Genomic DNA, 26,411 nt, shown 5'->3' with positions numbered 1-26,411 from the left:
CCTTATTCATGAACTGACTCCCTCCTCTCTCCCTTCTTCCCTCCTCTCTATCGCGCCTCTCATTTCCCCTGTCCTCTAATTATCAGACCAAAGGTGAGGACACCACAGTTCACAAGACCCGAATCCAAACATCACACTGTTGATTTGATGTGCATTTTACATGTACTGTACTTTTCGCAGTATTTTAACATTTTTGTTCAATAATGAAATCTGAAAATACTCCGGATACATTCAGTAGCACCATACACATATTCATTGACATTTTGGAGCAGGTGCCTGATAAGAAAAGCCATTAGCAGGGTTTGAGTGAGAGAACTAACTGGTGTCGCCAAGTGGCCACACACCTTTTCAATGTACCTTTTTACTCTAGGAAATGACCTTAACTATAAGGTGCTTCTTTATTTTTTTTTAGCTCTCCAAGCTTTTCCGCTGAGGAACTGAAGCAGGCACACTTGTATTATTTTGTTTGGAACACAGCCCTTTATCCTCACCTTCACACAATTACTGCTGTTTTTTTTTACCCAAACCGTTATCTATCGCATTCTGGGTCAGGTGGGCATCATTTGAAAGCGTATTCTATTGCTAAGATGGCTTGCTTAAGTTTTAAAATAGGATCTTACAGTGTCAGGCTTTCCAAAGGCACTTCAGACAGATTGTCATTTTTGGTGCACATAGAGAGGAGTCATGAGTGCGTTCATGTACGTGTTCCGCCGCTAATTTTCTTCACCATACGACAAACAGGCTCCTTGTGTTCAGGACGTAACGCATGTCATCCTTGTAACTGGATCAAATATAGCGATCGTAAACGTTGATACTGTAAATGACGTGGGTTTTCAAATATGGAAAGGTGAAGTGCACATTGGGACTCAGGGGTGTGTGGATTGCTTGTATGACATCAAAGCGGTATTTATTATAGTCCTCAACCTCTCATCTTTCTGAACACACCCACTCGGTTTACAGCATTTCCCTCACTCTGAAAACAAATGGGTAACGGTATTGGAGGTAACTTCTTGTCACGCGCGGTGCTCAAGTTTATAAATGCATTCAGTCAAAGCCATGGCAGCGCGGTGGATGACAGAGCCTGAGCTCTGACGTCATGTACAGCATGTTGCTGTACCGCCAACGCAGTCCAATTGAAACGCTTATCAATGACAAAATCGACCATTTTCAACATGTATATGCGATGACGGGGGCCGTGACAACGGTTAAAAGGTTTTATAAAGGGTGTGTGTGTGTGTGTGTGTCTTCTCAGCCTCAATCTCGCTCTATTCATCTCTCTCTTCTGCACCAGTCTAATTCATATCATCCATCTCACTTAAGGTGACAGCACCTCTTCTCTTCCTTTTATTTCTCTCTCTCTTTTTTTAAGTGCTGCCTGTCAGTTGTACTACCTCTACGTTGTGAGTGTATGCGTGCATGTATGGTTGTGTGGTTGTGCATTCTGCTCATGCAGGTTGGCTTCAGTAAATCAATTTGGCCACAGATCTATCTCACAAACACACACACACACACACACACACACACACACACACATTCTGTCTGTTCCTATGTTCTGTCCCTCCAGGCAGTCTCCAGTGCAGCCCCAGGCGCCCCAGCAGTAGCGGCGTCCGCGGGGGGATCGGGGGGCGCTGCTGGCCCCCAGGCTAATCTGGACCTCTTCAGTGAGAAGAACAGTAGCAGCACCAAGACAGAGGAGGGGGCCAAGAAACCCCTCTCCAAGGACTCCATCCTCTCCCTCTACAGCAACACCACAGTCAGCCCACAGCCTGCTGCCCCAGGTAATGCTACGTACAGTACATACATACATACATACAGTTGTAATTGGAAGTTCACATACACTTAGGTTGGAGTCATTAAAACTCGTTTTTCAACCACTCCTCAAATTTCTTGTTAACAAACTATAGTTTTGGCAAGTCGGTTAGGACATCTACTTTGTGCGTGATCTACTTTGTGCGTAATTTTTCCATTAATTGTTTAGACAGATTATTTCACTTATAATTTACTGTATCACAATTCCAGTGGGTAAGACATTTACATACACTTAGTTGACTGTGCCTTTAAACAGCTTGGAAAATTCCAGAAAATGATGTCATGGCTTTAGAAGCTTCTGATAGGCTAAGTGACAAAATTTGAGTCAATTGGAGGTGTACCTGTGGATATATTTCAAGGCCTACCTTCAAACTCAGTGCCTCTTTGCTTGACATCATGGGAAAATCAAAAGAAATCAGCCAAGACCTCAGAAAAACAATTGTATACCTCCACAAGTCAGGTTCATCCTTGGGAGCAATTTCCAAATGCCTGAAGGTACCATGTTCATCTGTACAAACAATAGTATGCAAGTATAAACACCATGGGACCACGCAGCCGTCATACCGCTCAGGAAGGAGACGCATTCTGTCTCCTGGAGATGAACGTACTTTGGGGTGAAAAGTGCAAATCAATCCCATAACAACAGCAAAGGACCTTGTGAAGATGCTGGAGGAAACAGGTACAAAAGTATCTATATCCACAGTAAAATGAGTCCTATATCGACATAACCTGAAAGGCCTCTCAGCAAGGAAGAAGCCATTGCTCCAAAACTACAACAAAAAAGCCAGACTACGGTTTGCAACTGCACATGTGGACAAAGGTCGTACTTTTTGGAGAAATGTCCTCTGGTCTGATGAATCAAAAATAGAACTGTTTGGCCATAATGATCATCATTATGTTTCATATCTCAAGACATCAGTCAGGAAGTTAAAGCTTGGTCGCAAATGGGTCTTCCAAATGGACAATGACCCCAAGCACACTTCCAAAGTTGTTGCAAAATGGCTTAAGGTTTAACAAATTCAAGGTATTGGAGCGGCCATCACAAAGCCCTGACCTCAGTCCTATAGAAAATGTGTGGGCAGAACCGAAAAGGCGTGGGCGAGCAAGGAGTCCTACAAACCTGACTCAGTTACACCAGTTCTGTCAGGAGGAATGGACCAAAATTCACCCGACGTATTGTGGGAAGCTTGTGGAAGGCTACCCAAAACATTTGACCCAAGTTAAACAATTTCAAGGCAATGCTACCAAATACTAATTGAGTGCATGTAAACTTATGACCCACTGGGAATGTGATGAAATAAATAAAAGCTGAAATAAATCATTATCTCTATTATTCTGACATTTCACATCTTTAAAATAAAGTGGTGATCCTAAAACATGGATTTTGTCAGAAATGGTGAAAAACTGAGTTTAAATGTATTTGGCTAAGGTGTATGTAAACTTCCAACTTCAACTGTAGCTTTAGTGAACCTTTTCTTCGTTGCTGCAGGAGAAATCTAGTGGAGGTAACCTTGAGAATGTATTTCCTCTGCTGATACTAAGTGTTGACCCAAATGCTTTCTGTGTGTGTGTGTCTGTCTGTCTGTCTGTCTGTCTGTCTGTCTGTCTGTCTGTCTGTCTGTCTGTCTGTCTGTCTGTCTGTCTGTCTGTCTGTCTGTGTGTCTGTGTGTCTGTGTGTCTGTGTGTCTGTGTGTCTGTGTGTCTGTGTCCTCACCTCCAGCTGCTGCTATGTATATGGGCCAGCCTCCGATGCAGCAGTTCCCCAGCCAGCCCTCCGGACAGCCTAACTTCCAGACTTACCCAGGAGTGGGCGGAGCTATGCCACCCACAACCATGACGGGCGGTGTTATGCCCCAGGGAGGAGGAGCCATGATGGGGCAGAACTCTGGCATGATGGTCGGTATGGCGATGCCCAACGGCGGTTACATGGGTATGCAGCAAGGCATGATGGGGCCTCCGGGCGGAGCTATGCCAGCGGGGGCGGGGACTCCCCAGATGTACGCCGCCATGCAGCAGCAGCAACAACAGCAGGGCCAGTGGAATGTGAGCCAGGTAATACACACACACACAGTGGGTGATCATGGGGGATATTCTCTTCTCATCCCCCCCTCTGTGTGTGTCTCTGTAGCTTTACCCGACCTTTGTGTGTGAGCATTGTCATTTCCTTACGACTGCAGGAGGTTAATGAGAGATCATAAATCACTGTGCTCCCACTGACAACACATCAAACACACACACACTCTGCCTCGGTGCAGTACATGATATCGTCGTGTGTGTACTGTAATGGGTTCAGGGCGTGCTGTTGGGCTTTTAACCTATGGGTGGGGGTTGGGAAGGATGGTTGGTGGGGGGCTACTCAAAAGTGCTCTCGAATCATTATGCTTGTCTGGGCTACACACACACACACACACACACACACACACACACACACATCTCAGACAAGCCGATAATTCTACTGCTGCAAGGGCATTTCTAATGGATTAGATAGCCAAGACTGGACACTGGCAGGAGAGGCAGAGGAGAAATGGGCAAGGGGGGATGGGAGGGAGACGGACTGACTGAGGACTAAAGAGATGAGAGGAGGGTGAACTCTCTCCGGACCTTTACACATGCAGTAAGGAAATAATGTCCGCTGCGTTAAAGGGATACTTTGGGATTTTTTTTCAAATCTACTTCCCCGGAGTCCGATGACCTTGTGGATCCCATTTTAGGTCTCTGCCTGCAGTTTGAAGGAAGTTGCTAACTAGCGCAATTGCTAACTAGTGTTACTCATACATTTCCAGTCATCTGATAGCGGACCCATTTCCAGTCATTGCGCTAAAGCTAATTAGCATTGGCTCACGGAGCTACCTCTAAATTACTTCATACCGGACACAGAGACATAAAAATGGTATCCACAAGGCCATCGGACTCTGGGGAAAGTAGATAAAGGGCCTCGTTATCAAACTCCCGAAGTATCCCTTTAAGCTGGTTGTTGCTGTCATTCTAGAATTGTCTAAATGGTTTGTCCAACCCTCTTAACGGTCTCTATTTTCTCTGCCCCTCCCTCCTCTCTTTCTCTGCCTCTCTCACACACCATGTCTCTATCTCTTATCTCTCTCAGATGACCCAGCAGATATCGGGCATCGCCATGAGTGATGGTGTGGCAGCGCCACCCGGCTTTGTTCAACCAGGTGCTCCCATGGGTGGGGGGGTGGGTCCTCCCTCGGGCCAGACCCTCAGTACCCAGCTGTGGAAGTGAGGGAGGGGAGGGGGGAGAGTGGGAGAGGGAGGCAGAACCACCATGTCACCCCAAATATCCTCCTCTACCCTCACTCACCAACTGCAAAACAGGAAACGACGCACATGGGGCAATCTATGGACTGCTCCACTGTTCTCCCTCCTCCCCGTTTATCATTCCTTTAGAGACCCCTCTCTCCCTCTGTGTGCTGCAGGGGTGGAGTCTGGGGTGAAAACAGACTGGCAGCTGTGTGTTCATCTCTTTACTTGGGACTTTTACTTCTTTTTTTCTTTTGTTAAAAAAACAACATATTGGCGAAAGAGAAAAGCTGCTGGACCAATAATACAAGCGTCTAATAATAATAATATATCATTACCAGAACCGATAGTGAGTAAATAGATATTTAAATGGAGAGATATGGATAACATGTTGGTGACCACCCCCACCCATCAATATCATGTGTGTATATTATACTGTACTCCCCTCTGGGCATTCAGAGCTCCTGTAGCAAGACATTGTATGATCCAGTACTGTATTACTGTATGTGTGTGAGATATAGACCCCCCCCCCCATTGAGGTTGTGTTCTACCATTTACTGTGGTGTTTTGTTGTGTGCAGAACAAGAAGAAGCACAGTTCTGTCTGATTGACACTACAAAGCCAAGCTGTACTGGGCTTGGCCTGGTTACGCATCCACCATAGTTGCTGGAAATGACAGTGAAAAGACTATATCTGAGCCAGCACAGTATGGTTCGGGGTGGCCATTTAGTGTGAATCGGGCATTAGTTTGAGGCAAATAAACCTGGATGACAGTCGGTGGGGGCAGGGAGCTTACGTGGAATAGGAGGGGGAGGGGACCAGAATACGAGAAGAAAGAGATGCTGCCAGTGATGACATAACGTTCCAGATGATTCAGGAAGTGTGTTGACATTGGGAGCCTAATGGAGCTGTCAGGGATTGGAACAGTTGGCTTAACATCACGTTTGCTTACTTCCCGGCCTCTATGATGACATAATCTCTGTCTAATCCTGCTTTATGTCAATTTATAGATTCTATAGTGGGGAAAGAAGGTGAAGAAATACAGCAGGGGGAAATGGGTGGTGCACTAGGAATCAACAAACAATAGATCAAACACAGACATTCCGTGTGTAGTTCTAAGTTGGAGATGCTATCCACATACAGGGTCCCTGCCATGTAATAACAAGAGAACACACACTCAAGAGAACTCACACACACACACACACACACACACACACACACACACACACACACAAGAGAATTCATACACACAGCATGTCCTCCAGGTTTATTTCTAGTGGTGTTTACATTTTCTGGTGCCTAGTACAGAGAGAAATGTTATTTCCGTGCATTAAACAGTGAATAGCCATGACCTATTGTGACCATTTTTGTCCAATGACTCTTTTATTGTAAAGTTGTTTTTTTCTTTTCTTTTTCCTGCTTTTACAAGAGGGTCATTTGGAATAAAAGTTGTACTCCTGGGGTTTGTCTCTGTGGTCCAGTGTGTCACAGACACTTGAGGACAAGAAAATCAACCGGAATGTTAGCCGTGCGTAGCGAGTTGGCCGTCCGGTCGCCGCTGACCACAGAACATCGGAAGAGATTTTCTGTTCATTTCCCAACGATTGTGCATGTCGAATGGCCATCGTTAGTCAACACCCAGCAGGTGATCTACTAGTCACGGCCCATGTTCTTATTGGTATGTCTTTACAGACATACACACATATTGTTCAGTTTCATACTCATTGATCTGGTACACACACAAACTCAGCAAAAAAATTAATCCTCTCACTGTCAACTGCGTTTATTTTCAGCAAACTTAACGTGTAAATATTTGTATGAACATAAGATTCAACAACTGAGACATAAACTGAACAAGTTCCACAGACCTGTGACTAACAGAAATGGAGTAATGTGTCCCTGAACAAAGGGTGGGGGGGGTGTGTAACAGTCAGTATCTGGTGTGGCCACCAGCTGCATTAAGTACTGCAGTGCATCTCCTCATGGACTGCACCAGATTTGCCAGTTCTTGCTATGAGATGTTACCCCACTCTTCCACCAAGGCACCTGCAAGTTCCCGGACATTTCTGGGGGTAATGGCCCTAGCCCTCACCCTTTCGATCCAACAGGTCCCAGACGTGCTCAATGGGCTTGAGATCCGGGCTCTTCGCTGGCCTTGGCAGAACACTGACATTCCTGTCTTGCAGGAATTCACGCACAGAGCAAGCAGTATGGCTGGTGGCATTGTCATGCTGGAGGGTCATGTCAGGATGAGCCTGCAGGAAGGGTACCACATGAAGGGGAGGATGTCTTCCCTGTAACGCACAGCGTTGAGATTGCCTGCAATGACAACAAGCTCAGTCCGATGATGCTGTGACACACCGCCCCAGACCATAACGGACCCTCCACCTCCAAATCAGAGTACAGGCCTCGGCCAGAGTACAGGCCTCGGTGTAACGCTCATTCCTTCGATAATAAACGCGAATCCGACCATCACCCCTGGTGAGACAAAATCACGACTCGTCTGTGAAGAGCACTTTTTGCCAGTCCTGTCTGGTCCAGCGACGGTGGGTTTGTGCCCATAGGCGACATTGTTGCCGGTGATGTCTGGTGAGGACCAGCCTTACAACAGGCATACAGCCCTCAGTCCAGCCCCTCAGCCTATTGCGGACAGTCTGAGCACTGATGGAGGGATTGTGCGTTCCTGGTGTTACTCTGGCAGTTGTTGCCATCCTGTACCTGTCCCGCAGGTGTGATGTTCAGATGTACCCGATCCTGTGCAGGTGTTGTTACACGTGGTCTGCCACTGCGAGGACGATCAGCTGTCCGTCCTGTCTCCCTGTAGCACTGTCTTCGGCATCTCACAGTACGGACATTGCAATTTATTGCCCTGGCCACATCTGCAGTCCTCATGCCTCCTTGCAGCATGCCTAAGACACGTTCACGCAGATGAGCAGGGACCCTGGACATCTTTCTTTTGGTGTTTTTCAGAGTCCGTAGAAAGGTCCTAAGTTTTCATTACTGTGACCTTAATTGCTTACCGTTTGTAAGCTGTTAGTGTCTTAAAGACCGTTCCACAGGTGCATGTTCATGAATTGTTTATGGTTCAATTGAACAAGCATGGGAAACAGTGTTTAAACCCTTTACAATGAAGATCTGTGAAGTTATTTGGATTTTTACTAATTATTTTTGAAAGACAGGGTCCTGAAAAGGAATGATTTTTTTTATTTGTTTTTTTTGCTGAGTTTACATACACACATACATATAGACAGACAGACGGTCTTGTTTAGCCTGCATACTTCATAGGAATCACTTTTTATAAGGGACTGGGCCACATTGCAGTAGGAGAGCAGAGTCCCCTGGGAAAGCAATGGTCACCCCAGTGCATTATGGTCCCCTTTGAGGTCCGGAATCTCATTGAGCCATTCACAACATTCAGGCAGCAGTTCCCATCCGTGCAATTGGTCCAAAGTCCTGTCCATCATAGTGTAATCCATATCAAGGTTATGGTCAAGCAAGGTGATGTCAGTAATGTAGTTCAAGAAATTACTGTCAGTCTGTCTGACCAATGGGCTTGCTTATTCCTCCTTGGTTATCCCACCCCTTAGACCTCGATAACCACACTGTCCTGTCGATGTCTGGGTTCGTTGCCCAGATTCACCTTCTCTGTACGAGTGTGCCACACCAACACCTGAGAGAGGGGGCGAGAGGGTTAGTGTGTGTGTGTTCTCTGATGAGCACACACCAGATAGATGCATAACTTCCACTATATCACTGAGGCAACTATATGAAATGGAATGGTGCCTTTGTTAAAATATTCAAGAAAAAGCTCTTTGTGACAGAAAGGGAGGGAGTGGATCAGACTGAATAGACTTCTACCTTTTACTGTAGTACATGGAAAGTGCCTCACTTCTATTTCCAACCCAGTAATTTGTGTTCACACACATACACAGTGATGGATGGTTGGTGTGCAGTGCCATCCATTCCCGGCTCCACTCAGGTGGAACATGTCCTTTCCTGCACACGGGGCTGATAATTGGGCCGTTTTGCATATCTAACGAGACAAATGCTGCAGCCAGCGAAGCAGGCATAGGTTTGTGTTTCATTCTGTTGTTCCTTTCCTAAATCCCTTCCCTCTTATTTCACCTCTTCTCCTCTCATTCTCTCAAATTCTACAATATTCTAGTCTGGTCTGTTGTGCCGATTTGAGGTAGAATCTAAGGTAGAACCCATCTGTAATAAAATGGGAGGGTGAGCTAGAATCTAGTTAGAACCCATCTGTAATAAAATGGGAGGGTGAGCTAGAATCTAGTTAGAACCCATCTGTAATAAAATGGGAGGTTTAGGTAGAATCTAGTTTGAACCCATCTGTAATAAAATGGTTGAGGTAAAAATCTAATTTACAACCCATCTGTAATAAAATGGGAGATGTTGTGATAGAATCTAGTTAGAACCCATCTGTAATAAAATGGGAGGTTGAGGTAGAATCTAGTTAGAACCCATCTGTAATAAAATGTGAGGTTGAGGTAGAATCTAGTTAGAACCCATCTGTAATAAAATGGAAGAGGTTGAGGGAGATTTGGGGGGGGTTAAAGGCAGTCCAATCTCTATTGGCACCGAAAGTGCTGAGTTGGCAGAATGTGCAGAGCATCCTGTGCCAGTGTGTCTAGTAGTTAAAAGACAGTCTGACTCCATGGCAGTAAATTTCTTGTCTGCTCTCTCTCTCTCTCCTTCCAAATTGGATTCTCCTTTGTCTTGTCTAAAATATTTTCTCATCTTTCTCTCTCCTACCTAATGTTCTTCCCTATCTCTGTTTATTTATTTCTCTCCTCTCTGTCTTGTTCCACCTCTCCTTTAACCCTCCCATCTTCTTTCTCATCTCTTGTCTCTACTCACTCCAAGTTTTTAGCAGTTTGAGCATTTGTTTTTCCAAGGTTGAAGTTAGATAAGTTTTGTATTTCCTCCCTAATGCTTAAAGGAGCAATCCGCAGTTGCTACATCTATTTGGACTTAAAAAATGAATGACATCACATTGGGCCAAAAACTGATTGAATCAACGTTGTTTCCTCATCATTTCAACCCAAACAAAGAAATGTGATGTTGTTGACTCAACGTGGAAAACTGATTGGATTTGCATAAATGAATAACGTAACGGCATTTGGTCTTTCTTTTTTTACCCAGCTTTTAACCTAAATCCAATGATATGGTGACATTTTTTGTTGATTCCACATTGAATTCACGTTAGTGGACAACTCAACCAAATGTGAATCAAAACTAGATTCTGAACTGAGGTCTGTGCCCAGTGGTATTTAAATCAAATCAAATCAAATCAAATTTTATTTGTCACATACACATGGTTAGCAGATGTTAATGCGAGTGTAGCGAAATGCTTGTGCTTCTAGTTCTGACAATGCAGTAATAACCAACAAGTAATCTAGCTAACAATTCCAAAACTACTACCTTATAGACACAAGTGTAAGGGGATAAAGAATATGTACATAAAGATATATGAATGAGTGATGGTACAGAGCGGCACAGGCAAGATACAGTAGATGGTATTGAGTACAGTATATACATATGAGATGAGTATGTAAACAAAGTGGCATAGTTAAAGTGGCTAGTGATACATGTATTACATAAAGATGCAGTAGATGATATAGAGTACAGTATATACATACATATGAGATTAATAATGTAGGGTATGTAAACATTATATTAGGTGTTTAAAGTGGCTAGTGATATATTTTACATCAATTCCCATTATTAAAGTGGCTGGAGTTGAGTCAGTGTGTTGGCAGCAGCCACTCAATGTTAGTGGTGGCTGTTTAACAGTCTGATGGCCTTGAGATAGAAGCTGTTTTTCAGTCTCTCAGTCTGTGCATCTGTAGATGTTTGTGAGTGCTTTTGGTGACAAGCCGAATTTCTTCAGCCTCCTGATGCTGAAGAGGCGCTGCTGCGCCTTCTTCACGATGCTGTCTGTGTGGGTGGACCAATTCAGTTAGTCTGTGATGTGTATGCCGAGGAACTTAAAACGTACTACCCTCTCCACTACTGTTCCATCGATGTGGATAGGGGGGTGTTCCCTCTGCTGTTTCCTGAAGTCCACAATCATCTCCTTAGTTTTGTTGACGTTGAGTGTGAGGTTATTTTCCTGACACCACACTCCGAGGGCCCTCACCTCCTCCCTGTAGGCCGTCTCGTCGCTGTTGGTAATCAAGCCTACCACTGTTGTGTCGTCCGCAAACTTGATGATTGAGTTGGAGGCGTGCAGGACCACCCCAGGACCACCTGGGGGCGGCCCGTCAGGAAGTCCAGTACCCAGTTGCACAGGGTGGGGTCAAGACCCAGGGTCTCGAGCTTGATGACGAGCTTGGAGGGCACTATGGTGTTAAATGCCGAGCTGTAGTCGATGAACAGCATTCTCACATAGGTATTCCTCTTGTCCAGATGGGTTAGGGCAGTGTGCAGTGTGGTTGAGATTGCATCGTCTGTGGACCTATTTGGGCGGTAAGCAAATTGGAGTGGGTCTAGGGTGTCAGGTAGGGTAGAGGTGATATGGTCCTTGACTAGTCTCTCAAAGCACTTCATGATGACGGAAGTGAGTGCTACGGGGCGGTAGTCGTTTAGCTCAGTTACCTTAGCTTTCTTGGGAACAGGAACAATGGTGGCCCTCTTGAAGCATGTGGGAACAACAGACTGGGATAGGGATTGATTGAATATGTCCGTAAACACACCAGCCAGCTGGTCTGCGCATGCTCTGAGGGTGCGGCTGGGGATGCCGTCTGGGCCTGCAGCCTTGCGAGGGTTGACACGTTTAAATGTTTTCCTCACGTCGGCTGCAGTGAAGGAGAGTCCGCATGTTTTGGTTGCAGGCCGTGTCAGTGGCACTGTATTGTCCTCAAAGCGGGCAAAAAAGTTATTTAGTCTGCCTGGGAGCAAGACATCCTGGTCCGTGACTGGGCTGGTTTTCTTTTTGTAATCCGTGATTGACTGTAGACCCTGCCACATACCTCTTGTGTCTGAGCCGTTGAATTGAGATTCTACTTGGTCTCTATACTGACGCTTAGCTTGTTTGATTGCCTTGCGGAGGGAATAGCTACACTGTTTGTATTCGGACATTTACCCATTGATCCTTGAAGAATATAACATAGAAATGCTCCATGAGCTTAGTTCAACTGTCACACCCCATCATAACCCAGAGGGTAAGCTGTTTTACTCCAATGTTTGTAAACAAAGTACATATAGTCTCAAAAAATGGCTAAAACTATCAATTTTATATTATGCTTCGTTAGCTGTGTGTATAAATTTGAGAGTGGTTACATTTCTCCAGCCCTCTACCTCAGCTTTTTACTGAAACAGGGGGGAAAACACTTTGTTATTGTTTCAATTGTGAATTTCCCCTTTTAAGGTTAACATGTGGGCAGGGAAGCTGACCCTAGATCTGTGCCTAAAGGCAACTTTTACCTGGGGTCCAGTTCAACGTTTGCTACGTTGCATGATGGTTTGTACAAAATGACACGTTTCCCCAAAACGGAGCGCACCGTTCTGTGGTACTGCAGTGCTGGGCTGTTATTAGTGATGATGTCACGTACTGCTGACGATATGACCGTGGTGGGTGATAATTGATGATGTCACATCCTGCTAATGGTATGTATTAATATCAGCCTGCAGTGGCCCCATTAAACTAATGGGCTGATAATGATGATGACTAACAGTGTCATGAGCTTTACAAGAGAGGAGGGAGGTAGCCTAACTGATGAAGAGAGGACACACAGATGCTATATTAGGAGATGGTGCTTCATCACAAACAAAACAAAAATCTCACTGTCATGCCAACTTGTTGTTTTGACCAATTAGCAAGTCTTTGGGGTCTGATATGGGGTTAGAGGTCAGGGATTAATGGGGTTGCCACAATGATGGGCTACTCACCCTAGTGCAGTTGTTGGCTTTGGGCTCCAGCTCCCCCACCTTGGTGATCTGTTTCAGGAAGTCAGACTCCTGCATACCAGGCTGGGAACCCCTACGCTTGAACAACGCCCGTGGGTTCCCCAGGACCACTTGGAGGTTCACTGCAAAACCTGGAGAAAAGGAAGTGGAAGAGGTTCATATGCCTGGTCAGATGATTATGTCTCACACATCACATGTCAATCTTGGGATCAATTCATTCCTTGCTTTATTAATCATCCTGGAAGTAACTACATACAGATCATTGATGACCTCGAACTATGGTGCAACTGACCGGAGATCAGATATATCTCAACTGTGCGGCAGAGTGTGTGCAAGTGGGTGTGTGTGTGTTTGCTGTTCATGACTATGCATCGAGAATGCCAGACAGTATCACAGGAAGATCCCACTACAGTATCTCATATTACTCTCCTTATCTCAGTTACAATATATGCAATACCACTGGGTATGGGGTGTGCTGATGGCTGCATGGAATAGCACATTACGTTTACTCGCCCCTCCACATTTCTAGCACTCTGTTTTCTAGGCCATAACTCTACTCTCATGGGTATCCTTCCACTCCACTGAGAGATTGTGAGGTTGTGTGTGTGTGTGCCAGTGCGTGTTGCGTATTTCCTGCATTTGGAGTCAAAGAAGGTCGCCAGTTTAACACACACACACACACACACACACACACACACACACACACACACACACACACACAGTGTGTCTGAGTTAGTCCACTGAGATCTTCCTATTGGGTCAGTCCTATCAGGCATATTACTGAGCAGTGAGTGATACTGCAGTGAAAGCCCAGAAGCTGTACCCCAGGTATGATAGATAGGTATGAAAGCAATTATAAGATAGACATCTCTTAACCTGCAGCTAAGGTGGTATGAAGATTAGTGCATCTGTTAGCAATGCCTGTCTGTCAGTGCAGATTCTGTCTCAATAGTTTCATCCAGCTTCCTTCCCTGGCTTCTTGTCCTTTTCTTTATGGTTCTGTTTCTATGTACTGTATGTACTGTACGTGTTAGAAACTATACAAAAAAACTCCCTTTCATCTTATATCGCACAAATGAACAGCAAACCTGGTTTCTAAAACAAACGACAAACGCCTCTCCCCCATGTGACCTACTTGTTGTGTGTATGTACAGGAGGTTGGTGGCATCTTAATTGGGGAGGATCAGTGGAATGGTATCTAATACATTAAACACATGGTTTCCAGGTGTTTGATGCCATTCCATTTACTCTGTTCCAGCCATTATTATGAACTGTTCTCCCCTCAGCAACCTCCGCTGACTGACATGTACTGTATGCGTAACTGATAGGTGCATACACACACACACACACACACTACATGTTAATGTTTTTAAATGTATGTCAATTGTAAAGTTGTTTTGATCTGTAATGTATTTTTCGTAATGTGTCGGACCCCAGTGAGACTAGTTGTTGCCATTGGCGTCGGCTAATTGGGAACCTAATAAATGAAGTAAAGCATATCTTTGTCTGCTAAATGATCACTGATACAATGGTGGACATTTTTGGAAAGGACACAAAGGAAGGATAGACATTTTAGAATACTGTGACACAGCTGGTTACTTCCTGTTTTATGAGTGTGAGGCTTATGACCATTGGTCAAGAAAAGGGTTAATATTAGCAATAGCATGACTCATTAAGGACTAAGTGTTAGCATGCTCCACCCCCCCACCCCCACTTACTCGCTGTGGTGTAAACACTAAACACTTTCATGTTGCTCTCTCAAAATCCTCTTCAGGTGAGAGCTCCACTCCAAGACAATGACGGACAGGGCTTTGCGTGTTGGTGCATGTGTGTGGGACGAGATATACAGAACTGTGTGTGTGTGTGTGTGCGTGTGCGCGCGTGCGCTCGCGTGTGTGTGTGTGACTGCACCGGAAGAATACTCAACCATCTCCTCTTTCTCTGGCCCAATTGTGGCCCAGTAAATGAGATAGAGCAGCGTTGGGACAGATTAATTGGCCAACTTGGCTTCTAACAATAGCCTCCAATACCACAATACAAGTTATTAAGGTAAAAGCTGCAATTCACACACTGCTCAACATTGCCCATTGTACAGCAGATGAATAGTGATTAAAGGGGGGTTTTGTTGGCAAAAAAAATTGATTGATTGCAAGTTCTGTGGTGAATATAATATATGTACACTACCGTTCAAAAGTTTGGGGTCACTTAGAAATGTCCTTGTTTTTTGAAAGAAAAGCTCATTTTTTTGTCCATTAAAATAGAATCAAATTGATCAGAAATACAGTGTAGACATTCTTATAGAATATCTACATAGGCGTACAGAGGACCATTATCAGCAAACATTACTCCTGTGTTCCAATGGCACGTTGTGTTAGCTAATCCAAGTTTATCATTTTAAACAGCTAATTAATCATTAGAAAACCCTTTTGCAATTATGGTTGCACAGCTGAAAACCGTTGTCCTGATTAAACAAGCAATAAAACTGGCTTTCTTTAGACTAGTTGAGTATCTGGAGCATCAGCATTTGTGGGTTCGATTACAGGCTCAAAATGGCCAGAAACAAAGTACTTTCTTCTGAAACTCGTCAGTCTATTCTTGTTCTGAGAAATGAAGACTTCCATGCGAAAAATTGCCAAGACACTGAAGATCTTGTACAATGCTGTGTACTACTCCCTTCACAGAACAGCGCAAACTGGCTGTAACCAGAATTAGAAAGAGGAGTGGGAGGCCCCGGTGCACAACTGAGCAAGAGGACAAATATATTAGTGTCTAGTTTGAGAAACAGATGCCTCACAAGTCCTCAACTGGCAGCTTCATTAAATAGTACCCGCAAAACACCAGTGTCGACGTCAACAGTGAAGAGGCGACGCCGGGATGCTGGCCTTCTAGGCTGCATTCCAGATTTTTTTTAAAACACTGGGGTCTGTTCCTCTGCCCTAGATGATTAGATGTGCTCTTACCTGCCATGTCGATGGCGAAGGGGCGGTCGGGCCTCCAGCCAGTGTACCAGCCCACCACTTTGCCCTTATCCACTATGGGGCGCTCGTACTTCCGCCCACTGACCAGCCCCACCGGCCACACTGACACACCCCGCGTCGAACGCATCTAGAGAAACAGAGTGGGAGAGAGAGTTAGACACACAAACACAAACACACAGAAGCCCCATAGGCCACACAGACATGCACTTTGATCCGAAAATAGGAGAGGTCAAAGCAATAGGATTCTTGGTGTGAATTAGCTCCAGGCCTTTCCAGCTCATTCATATCAGTGTAGATAGAGGATAGCAGACAAGGAGGCAGTTTTAGACTTTTGAGATGAACTGTCTGTGTCCATATGTAGAACCGCCGCCCTCAACAAATCAAGCTGTGAAGTAGATCAACAACCACATTTATTTGGTCAGGTGAAATATCTGACGAAATCTGATAAGGCAGAAATCATCATGGCTAGACTCCATGCTTCACTGGATCCTACACTAAATGAAATAGCAGAGTAGAGTAGGGCCCGGGTACATTTTCACCGTGAATTAATTACAGACAGCCGGCAGCAGGGTAGAGCCAGACTGTTTGTGTGTACGTGTGTAAATTGCGTTTAGCCTTGGAGTGTGGAACACGTGTGTGTGGTGTGTGTGTGTATACAGTTACTATGTGTGTGTGTATATATGCTTGCTTGTGTGTGTGTGTGTGTGTGTGTGTGTGTGTGTGTGTGTGTGTGTGTGTGTGTGTGTGTGTGCATGCATTCATTTGTTTGTTTGACGGTGTGTTGTGTAACATTTCATACTTCATCTCCAGTATAGATTTCCATTCTAGTGTTGTTCTCCTTTCAGAACCTCAAACCACCTGGAGGAAGTCACTCCAAACATACAAGACAGTATTGGATTACAGTGTGATTCTTCACACAAACGGTCAAGCCAGGGCCTAGATCTTTCATGTCTCCTCTCTACCTCCCAGCTCTCAACAGAGTGATGGGAAGGCTCTCTCTCTCTCCCTTTCTCTCTCTCTCCCCCCTTTACCCATGCACACGGCTTAGATGTCTTCTTTTCAAATGCTGTACCCCTTGAGCTTGTGCGACGCTAAAACCCTTCCCCACCTTTCTGTTTCCTCCAGGGTTTTTTTTTCAAAGGCTACTGGTCGAGTCTATGAAAACAGAGATGAAAAGAGAGTGAATGTCCGCTCACTCACTGTTTACTGTTCCCGTGTGTGATCTTCCTTTTAGCCTTATGGTACAGCATCGTTTCCAGCCTTAATGGTCTTTGATGGGGTTTTAACCGGAGTAGCCTGATGAAGACTGTTGTGGAGGAATCAAATAGATGACACTGGGTAGCAGCAAAAAATGAGTCAACATTAATTTGGTTCTAATTATGTTTCGTCCAGATCCTGACCCTTGTTTGGACATGCATAATTCCTCAAATGAATGGAGACTTAGGGATGGAGCAGTTGTTTAAAAGACATCCTTGAATATGCTTCCAATGTATTCTTAATTACAAAGTACCCCCATAGTACTCATATAGTCCTACCCACTACACACTCCAAGATCGGAGATGATTGCTATCCGATCACACACAGATCAGTGATTTTTTTAATAGGAAGGGAGGAAAGAAGGACAAATGTTCAATTGGACCAGGGCCTCAGAGAAAAAGCAAAGGCAGACCTGGGAACTGTAAAGATTGATTTAAAGCTCCAGCCTCTGCAGGCATGGACCCAGACTGTCAAAACCAACATCAACCGTATAATACCTGTGCTAGAGAAATAGTCAATACCCTTCAGAAAGAATTCACTCTGCAGAGAATTCTAGCTCTAAAAATAGACCAAAAAAGAATTGCTTTGTGACCTATAACCTCTACTGGCTCTATGCTGGCATTTTGGGACATCGAGGAAACCAGATCCCATTATTGACATACATTGGATTTTGACACAGTAGATGGGTTCCTGGTCTCTATCTGAAATGGAGGTATACTTTCCACATAGCGGCATTGTCTGACTGAGTGGTACAGAAAAAAGTCATACCTTAATAAAGGATAATCAAATCAAATCACATTTTATTGGTCATATACACATATTTAGCAATGTTATTGCGGGTGTAGTGAAATGCTTGTGTTTCTAGCTCCAACAGTGCAGTAGTATCTAACAATTCACAACAATACACACAAATCTACAAGTAAAATAATGGAATTAAGAAATATATACATTTTAGGACAAGCAATGTCAGAGTGGCATTGACTAGAATACAGTAAAATACAGTATGTAAAATTATTAAAGTGGCCAGTGTTCCATTATTAAAGTGGCCAGTGATTCCATGTCTATGTACATAGTGCAGCAGCCTCTAAGGTGCAGGGTTGAGTAACCAGGTGGTAGTCAGCTAGTGACTAAGTTCAAGGCAGGATACTGGGTGGAGGCCGGCTAGTGATGGCTATTTAACCGTCTGATGGCCTTGAGATAGAAGCTCTTTTTCATTACCTAGGTCCCAGCTTTGATGCACCTGTACTGACCTCGCCTTCTGGATGATAGCGGGGTAAACAGGCTGTGGCTCGGGGGGTTGATGTCTTTGATGGTCCTTTTGGCCTTCCTGTGACATCGGGTGCTGTAGGTGTCCTGGAAGGCAGGCTGTGTGTCCCCGGTGATGCGTTGGGCAGACCGCACCACCCTCTGGAGAGCCCTGCGGTTGCGGACTGTGCAGTTGCTGTGCCGGGCATTGATACAGACTGACAGGATGCTCTCAATGGTGCATCTGTAAAACTTTGTGAGGGTCTTAGGGGCAAAGACTCATTTATTCAGCCTCCTGAGGTTGAAGAGGCGCTGTTGCGCCTTCTCTACCACACTGTCTGTGCGGGTGGACCATTTCAGATTGTCAGTGATGTGTACGTCGAGGAACTTTTCACCTTCTCCACTGCGGTCCCATTGATGTGGATGGGGGCGTGCTTTCTCTACTGTCTCCTGAAGTCTACGATCAGCTCCTTAGTTGTGTTGACGTTGAGGGAGAGATTATTTTCCTGGCACCACTCTGCCAAGGCCCTTACCTCCTTCCTGTAGGCTGTCTCGTCCTTTTTGGTAATCAGGCCTACTACTGTTGTGTCATCTGCAAACTTGATGATTGAGTGAGTACAGGAGGGGGCTGAGCACACACCCTTGTGGGGCCCCTGTGTTGAGGGTCAGCATAGTGGAGGTGTTGTTTCCTACCTTCACCATCTGGGGGCGGCCCATCAGGAAGTCCAGGACCCAGTTGCACAGGGCGGGGTTCAGACCCAGGGCCCCGAGCTTAATGATGAGCTTGGAGGGTACTATGGTGTTGAAGGCTGAGCTGTAGTCAATGAACTGCATTCTTACATAGGTATTCCTCTTGTCCAGATGGGAAAGGGCAGTGTGCAGTGTGATGTCAATTACATCGTCTGTGGATTTCAGAGTGAACTTTTGACCAGAGGAATAGGAGAATACGTCAGGTTACCATTTCAGATGTCATCTATCAAATGTTGAGCCACTGTCATCTATCTAACATTGAGCTGCAACATAGTCAGTGAATGTCTAGGCTGCTTTTGTTTACTCCATATTAACGGAGGTGATATGTAAATTGTATGCATATACAATGGGATTTTTAATGATACAGTATAAATCCATTATAAATGTGTTTCTCTCCCAGAGAATAAGCTGTCATTTAATTGTGTGCTCATACACTCTTTCCTTGGTGCGATTTTAATCAATCCTTCTCCATGTGTCATTAATATGCATAGCGGGGGCTATGAAAGAGAGAGAGGGAGAAAAAAATGATGAATTAAATTAGAGGAGAGAAAATGAGGGAGGTTATGAAATGGTGATGCAATGATACATGGTGTGTGCGCGGGTTGGTGTAAGTGGTTGGGGGTGAGTTTGCTGTGTCTGAAAGAATGATGAAGTGTGTGTGTTTGTGTGTGTGTGTTTGTGCTCTAAGGGCATCGTTTCTGTCTCCATCCTTCTAAGCAGCGGGGCGGGGGGTGGGTTCAGGGTTGGAGGGTAGACAATGCCAGCATTATGACAGACTCACGACTCACACTGCTCCTGAGGGTGGAGAAATAAATGAGGAGAGGGATGAGGAGGGAGGAATAGAGGAAGAGAGAGGGTAGTACATGAGAGGATGTGAGAGAAGAGAGAAGAGGGCACAAGGAAAGAGAGAAGAGAGAAGAGGACACAGGGAAAGAGAGAAGAGGACACGGAAAGAGAGAAGAGAGAAGAGGACACAAAGAAAGAGAGAAGAGAGAAGAGGACACAGGGAAAGAGAGAAGAGAGAAGAGGACACAGGGAAAGAGAGAAGAGAGAAGTGGACACAGGGAAATAGAGAAGAGAGAAGAGGACACAGGGAAAGAGAGAAGAGAGAAGAGGACACAGGGAAAGAGAGAAGAGAGAAGTGGACACAGGGAAAGAGAGAAGAGAGAAGAGGACACAGGGAAAGAGAGAAGAGAGAAGAGGACACAGGGAAAGAGAGAAGAGAGAAGTGGACACAGGGAAAGAGAGAAGAGAGAAGAGGACACAGGGAAAGAGAGAAGAGTGGGAGAGGATGGAAAAGGAAAGTAGAGAGGAGATGAGAGAGGAACGGATCCAGAAATAAGGAAAAGAGAGAGGGAGAGTGGAGAGGAGACAGAGTGGGAGAATAGAAGGGGTGTGCCAGTGCAGTAATGAGTAACCAGAGCTAGTGGAAAATCAAGTGTCTGTTCTCACGCCCTGTTCTACGCTCTTCACCTCTCTCACACCTCCTCCTTCTTTCTCACCACCCTCTCTTCTTCACTACACTACCTTTTCTCTCTCCTTCCCCTTCCTTCTCCCCCTCCTCCTCTCCGCCACCTACTCAGACACAGCCAATTTCTATCTGTGGGATTCTCTCCTTTCTGCTTCAGTTCCCAGACAGAAAAAAACCCCTCTAGTATGTAATTATGATAATTGCTCACATGGGTTTGATGGAATTGGATTTCAGATTTTGCTCTTCCTCTCTTTCTTGCGGTTCCTTTGTTCCCTTTTTAGGGGCCTACTGAACACTATGAAACCACGGCCATTGATTGAATTTGTCCTGGCAATGTGTCAGTGTAGTTCAAGTCCAAGTATGTAGACCTATCTTAAGTATGTAGACCTATTTTAAGTATGTAGGCCTATCTTCCACACCAATTAATAGTCTGCCTATTTAAGAACATAGTTTCTACCCTTGTTGAGGTGGGAGAGACAAAATTGTGTTCAATTCTTTTCTGTCACACCCTGATCTGTTTCACCTGTCTTTGTGATTGTCTCCACCCCCCTCCAGGTGTCGCCCATCTTCCCCATTATCCCCTGTGTATTTATACCTGTGTTCTCTGTTTGTCTGTTGCCAGTTTGTTTTGTCTCATCAAGCCTACCAGCGTTTTTCCCGTGCTCCTGTCTTTCTCTAGTTCCTGGTTTCTAGTTTTCACGGTTGTGACCATTCTTCCTGCCCTGACCCTGAGCTTGCCTGCCGTTCTGTACCTTGTCACACCACCCTGGATTACTGACCTCTGCCTGCCCTTGACCTGTCGTTTGCCTGCCCCCCTGTTTTTGTAATAAACTTTTGTTACTTCGAAACTATCTGCATCTGGGTCTTCTCCTGAGCCTTGACACTTTTCATTAATTGGTAGGACGTTCTACCTCACTTTTACCAACACGTCTCGTGTGCCTATCACCCAGTAGCATTCACATGTGTAATTATGAAGTGCTTTGAAAGGCTGGTCATGACTCACATCAACACCATCATTCCAGACACCGTATACCCACTCCAATTCACATACCGTCCCCACAGATCCACAGATGACGCAATCGCAATTGCATATCACACTGCCCTCTCCCACCTGGACAAGAGGGGAAATAACTATGTGAGAATGCTGTTCATAGACTACAGCTCAGCGTTCAACACCGTAGTCCCCTCTGCTGGGGACCCTGGGACTGAACACCTCTCTCTGTAACTGGATCCTGGACTTCCTGACGGGCCGGCCCCAGGGGGTGAGGGTAGGCAACAACACCTCTGCCACGCTGACCCCCAACACGGGGGCCCCTCAAGGGTGTGACTAGTCTCCTCCTGTACTCCCTGTTCAACGACGACTGCATGGCCAAGCACGACTCAACACCATCATCAAGTTTGCTGATACAACAGTGGTAGGCCTGATCACCGATGCTGATGAGACAGCGTACAGGGAGGAGGTCAGAGACTTGGCAATGTGGTGCCAACACAGCAACCACTCCCTCAACCTCAATAAGACCAAGGAGCTGATCATGGACTACAGGAGAAAGAGGGGAGTGCACCCCCACATCCCCCCTCCCCCCATCCACATCGAGAGCTTCAAGTTCTTTGGTGTCTACATCACTAAGGACATAACACGGTCCACGCGCACCTACAGAGTCGTGAAGAGGGCAAAACAGTGCCGCTTCCCCCTCAGGAGGCTGACAAGATTTGGTTCCTCAAAAAGTTCTACAGCTGCACCAACGAGAGCATCTTGACTGGCTGCATCACCGCTTATGGCAAATGCACCGCCCTCGACAGCGGGGCGCTACAGAGGGTGGTGTGGACAGCCCAGTACATCACTGGGGCTGAGCTGCCTGCCATCCAGGACCTCTATATCAGGCGGTGTCAGAGGAAGGACAACATAATTACCAAAGACTTTAGCCACCTAAGCCATAGACCAGGGATGAGTAACTCCAGTCCTCGGGGGCCTGATTGGTGTCACACTTTTGCCCCAGACCCAGCTAACACACCTGACTCCAATAATCAACTAACCATGATCTTCAGTTTAGAATGACATTAGTTGAATCAGCTGTGTTAGATAGGGATGGGGAAAAGGTGTGAAACCAATCAGGCCCCCGAGGACTGGAGTTGCCCAAGCCTGCCGTAGAATGTTCAATCTGCTACCGTCCTGCAAACGATACCGGAGCATCAGCTCTCTGACCAACAGGCTCAGAGACAGCTTCTATGCCAAAACTATAAGACTGGTACATAGCCATCAGACTGTAAAATAGTTAAATAATGGTTACCTGGGGCCTCCCGGGTGGCGCAGTGGTTAAGGGCGCTGTACTGCAGCCCCAGCTGCGCCACCAGAGACTCTGGATTCGCGCCCAGGCTCTGTCGTAACCGGTCGCGACCGGGAGGTCCGTGGGGCGACGCACAATTGGCCTAGCGTCGTCCGGGTTAGGGAAGGTTTGGCCGGTAGGGAAATCCTTGTCTCATCGCGCACCAGCGACTCCTGTAGTGGGCCGGGCACAGTGCGCGCTAACCAAGGCTGCCAGGTGCTTGGTGTTTCCTCCGACACATTGGTGCAGCTGGCTTCCGGGTTGGATGCGCGCTGTGTTAAGAAGCAGTCCGGCTTGGTTGGGTTGTGTATCGGAGGACGCATGACTTTCAACCTTCGTCTCTCCCGAGCCCGTACGGGAGTTGTAGCGATGAGACAAGATAGTAGCTACTAAAACAATTGGATACCACGAAATTGGGGAGAAAAAGGGGTAAAAATAAATAAATACAAAATATTGGTTACCTGGACTATCTGCACTGATCTTATCTTGCACTGATTCTATGCACACTCACAAGACTATATACACACTCTATATACACACACTACACTAACACTCTCACACAAAACCCACACATATTCACATACACTACATACTGTACGCACACACACGCATGCCAACAACACAACACACACATACACACCCACATACCAACGCAACAAAAACACACACACACACTTCTACACTCATCATGTGCTGCTGCTACTTTCTTAGAATTTTTTTTCTCCAAAATGGTTCTTCGGCTGTCCACATAAGAGAACCATTTATAGTTCCAGGTAGAACCCTTTTTGGCTCCAGGTAAAACCCTTTTGGGTTCCATGTAGAACCCTCTGTAGAAAGGTTTCTACATGGAACCCAAAAGGGTTCTACCTGCAACCAAGAAAAGGTTCTTTAAAGGGTTTTCCAATGGTGACAGGTGAAGAACTCTTTTAGGTTCTAGATACAGTAGCCCATATTATTCTAAGAGTGTACGCTGTTCTTTATTTTACTCTTATTATTCTCTATTCTTATGACTAGTCATGTTACCCTGCCTTCATGTACATATCTACCTCAAGTACCTCGTGCCCCTGCACATTGATCTGGTACTGGTACTCCCTGTATATAGCTCCATTCTTGTGTAATTTAGTCTTCATGTTACTATTTGTATTTTTGAACTCTGCATTGTTGGGAAGGGCTCGTGAGCAAACATTTCATGGTTAAGTCTACACCCGTTGCATTCGGCACATGTGATTTGAGGACTATAGGCCTGCATTTCCTTCAAGCCTTTGACTGAACAGCTTTATTCGACAAGCTGTCTGGTTGCAGTAATTTTAAGTCAGACCGATGCACATTTCTGACTGACGGACTGGCTATGCTTACCCAAACACTTGGGAGCCATTCAGTATTGGCCACGGTGCTGCAGTTACGCTGTTACCACTAGCTCACGACTTCCCACTGCCCTGGAGCAAAATGCAAACTCACCCAGAGGCTATGATAGCTCACAGGGCATTAATGTGAAATATGCACGGTTCTGTTTGCTGACACTCCATTCCGAGGCAGAAAAGCTGGTGGAATGTCTGGCACACATAATGAATTGTGCCGAGCCATGACCTGTTAATGCTTGATAACAGAGAAAACATCCAATAATTCTTTCTTTATGCAAAGCATTTCCAGCTGGTTTCCTCTCAAACTCAGACATAAGCGACCATTAGAAATTTGCTGGTAGTTGACTTTAAAAAAAGATGTACCTCAACGTAAAAAATATTTTCACATGACCCTCCCCTTGTACTGTAAAATATAATTGCACACCCTCCCCCCTCATTAAATTGACTCTAAATAATAATGACGACCACAAATAAAAATAACTGTTGCGACCCTGTGTTTATAAACATGGATATTGACTTTGCCACTTCAGCATGCATTTGTGGCACAGATGCCAGGCAGGGCTACGGGCCAGAAGGCAGAGGGTTCGCCTACTACCACAGACGAGCTTACTCACTCTGCCTGTTTCATTACACAGCAATCAGAGCTGGCTGCACACAATGATCAGCTAGGGGGAAATCAGATTTCTATATTTTGATACTATATTTATAATTATATATAATATATGCAAATAGTTATCCAACAACAGGATTCTGTACCAATGCACCACACAACCAGTAAGTAAAGCTTTTACCAGCTTCGGGCACATCAATATCATGGTTTGCATTTTCAACATCAAAATAAAACAGACTATGTATATCTTGACACACAGAAAATATATCCCTCCCTACCTTGCAGGTCGAGCCAGTATTGAAGGCTTGTCTTCACAATTTCCAAATATCATTAAACTTTTTTGGTGTTTTGTAACAGATGTCTCTTTCCATTCATCAAATAGCTGCTGCACAGTTTGGATGCTGGAATTAAATTTTGGACGAATGTGCACAGATAGCCTACAGGACATTTGAAGTAGCCTAATCAAATGAAAACATTGTGACAGGTTGTGTTTATGGACACGGTTCTTTATTTCCGTCTTATTATTATCTATCCTTATGCCTAGTCACTTTACCCTGCCTTCATGTACATACAGTGGGGCAAAAAAGTATTTAGTCAGCCACCAATTGTGCAAGTTCTCCCACTTAAAAAGATGAGAGAGGCCTGTAATTTTCATCATAGGTACACTTCAACTATGACAGACAAAATGAGGGGGAAAAATCCATAAATTCACATTGTAGGATTTTTTATGAATTTTGCAAATTATGGTGGAAAATAAGTATTTGGTCACCTACAAACAAGCAAGATTTCTGGCTCTCACAGACCTGTAACTTCTTCTTTAAGAGGCTCCTCTGTCCTCCACTCGTTACCTGTATTAATGGCACCTGTTTGAACTTGTTATCAGTATAAAATACACCTGTCCACAACCTCAAACAGTCACACTCCAAACTCCACTATGGCCAAGACCAAAGAGCTGTCAAAGGACACCAGAAACAAAATTGTAGACCTGCACCAGGCTGGGAAGACTGAATCTGCAATAGGTAAGCAGCTTGGTTTGAAGAAATCAACTGTGGGAGCAATTATTAGGAAATGGAAGACATACAAGACCACTGATAATCTCCCTCGAACTGGGGCTCCAAGCGAGATCTCACCCCGTGGGGTCAAAATGATCACAAGAACGGTGAGCAAAAATCCCAGAACCACACGGGGGGACCTAGTGAATGACCTGTAGAGAGCTGGGACCAAAGTAACAAAGCCTACCATCAGTAACACACTACGCCGCCAGGGACTCAAATCCTGCAGTGCCAGACGTGTCCCCCTGCTTAAGCCAGTACATGTCCAGGCCCATCTGAAGTTTGCTAGAGAAAATTTGGATGATCCAGAAGAAGTTTGGGAGAATGTCATATGGTCAGATGAAACCAAAATAGAACTTTTTGGTAAAAA

General features: G+C 45.2%; 2 protein-coding genes across 5 annotated transcripts in view; one reads left to right on the top strand and one right to left on the bottom strand.

The window, feature by feature from the left end:
• Positions 1-6,529, top strand: part of smap1 (small ArfGAP 1) — a 66,457-nt gene extending 59,928 nt beyond the window's left edge. For all 4 annotated transcript variants that reach the window (XM_042323585.1, XM_042323584.1, XM_042323587.1 and 1 more), the window contains 3 exons: positions 1,565-1,778; positions 3,530-3,861; positions 4,913-6,529. In XM_042323585.1, coding sequence (XP_042179519.1) covers positions 1,565-1,778; positions 3,530-3,861; positions 4,913-5,050 — 684 coding nt within the window. In that variant the 3' untranslated portion in view covers positions 5,051-6,529. The remainder of the gene's footprint in view (positions 1-1,564; positions 1,779-3,529; positions 3,862-4,912) is intronic.
• Positions 6,530-8,256: 1,727 nt separating this feature from the next.
• The window catches only part of LOC112253039 (galactosylgalactosylxylosylprotein 3-beta-glucuronosyltransferase 2-like), a 33,471-nt gene continuing 15,316 nt past the window's right edge, over positions 8,257-26,411 (bottom strand). The window contains exons 2-4 of the mRNA XM_024424902.1: positions 15,954-16,098; positions 12,976-13,124; positions 8,257-8,737 (exon numbers count right to left, since the gene is read on the bottom strand). Of these exons, the coding sequence (XP_024280670.1) occupies positions 8,651-8,737; positions 12,976-13,124; positions 15,954-16,098 (381 nt within the window). The 3' untranslated portion in view covers positions 8,257-8,650. The remainder of the gene's footprint in view (positions 8,738-12,975; positions 13,125-15,953; positions 16,099-26,411) is intronic.

This window comes from Oncorhynchus tshawytscha, linkage group LG06 (genome assembly GCF_018296145.1).
Source record: "Oncorhynchus tshawytscha isolate Ot180627B linkage group LG06, Otsh_v2.0, whole genome shotgun sequence".
NCBI lineage: Eukaryota > Metazoa > Chordata > Actinopteri > Salmoniformes > Salmonidae > Oncorhynchus > Oncorhynchus tshawytscha.
This window is presented reverse-complemented; position numbering and strand designations above follow the sequence as displayed.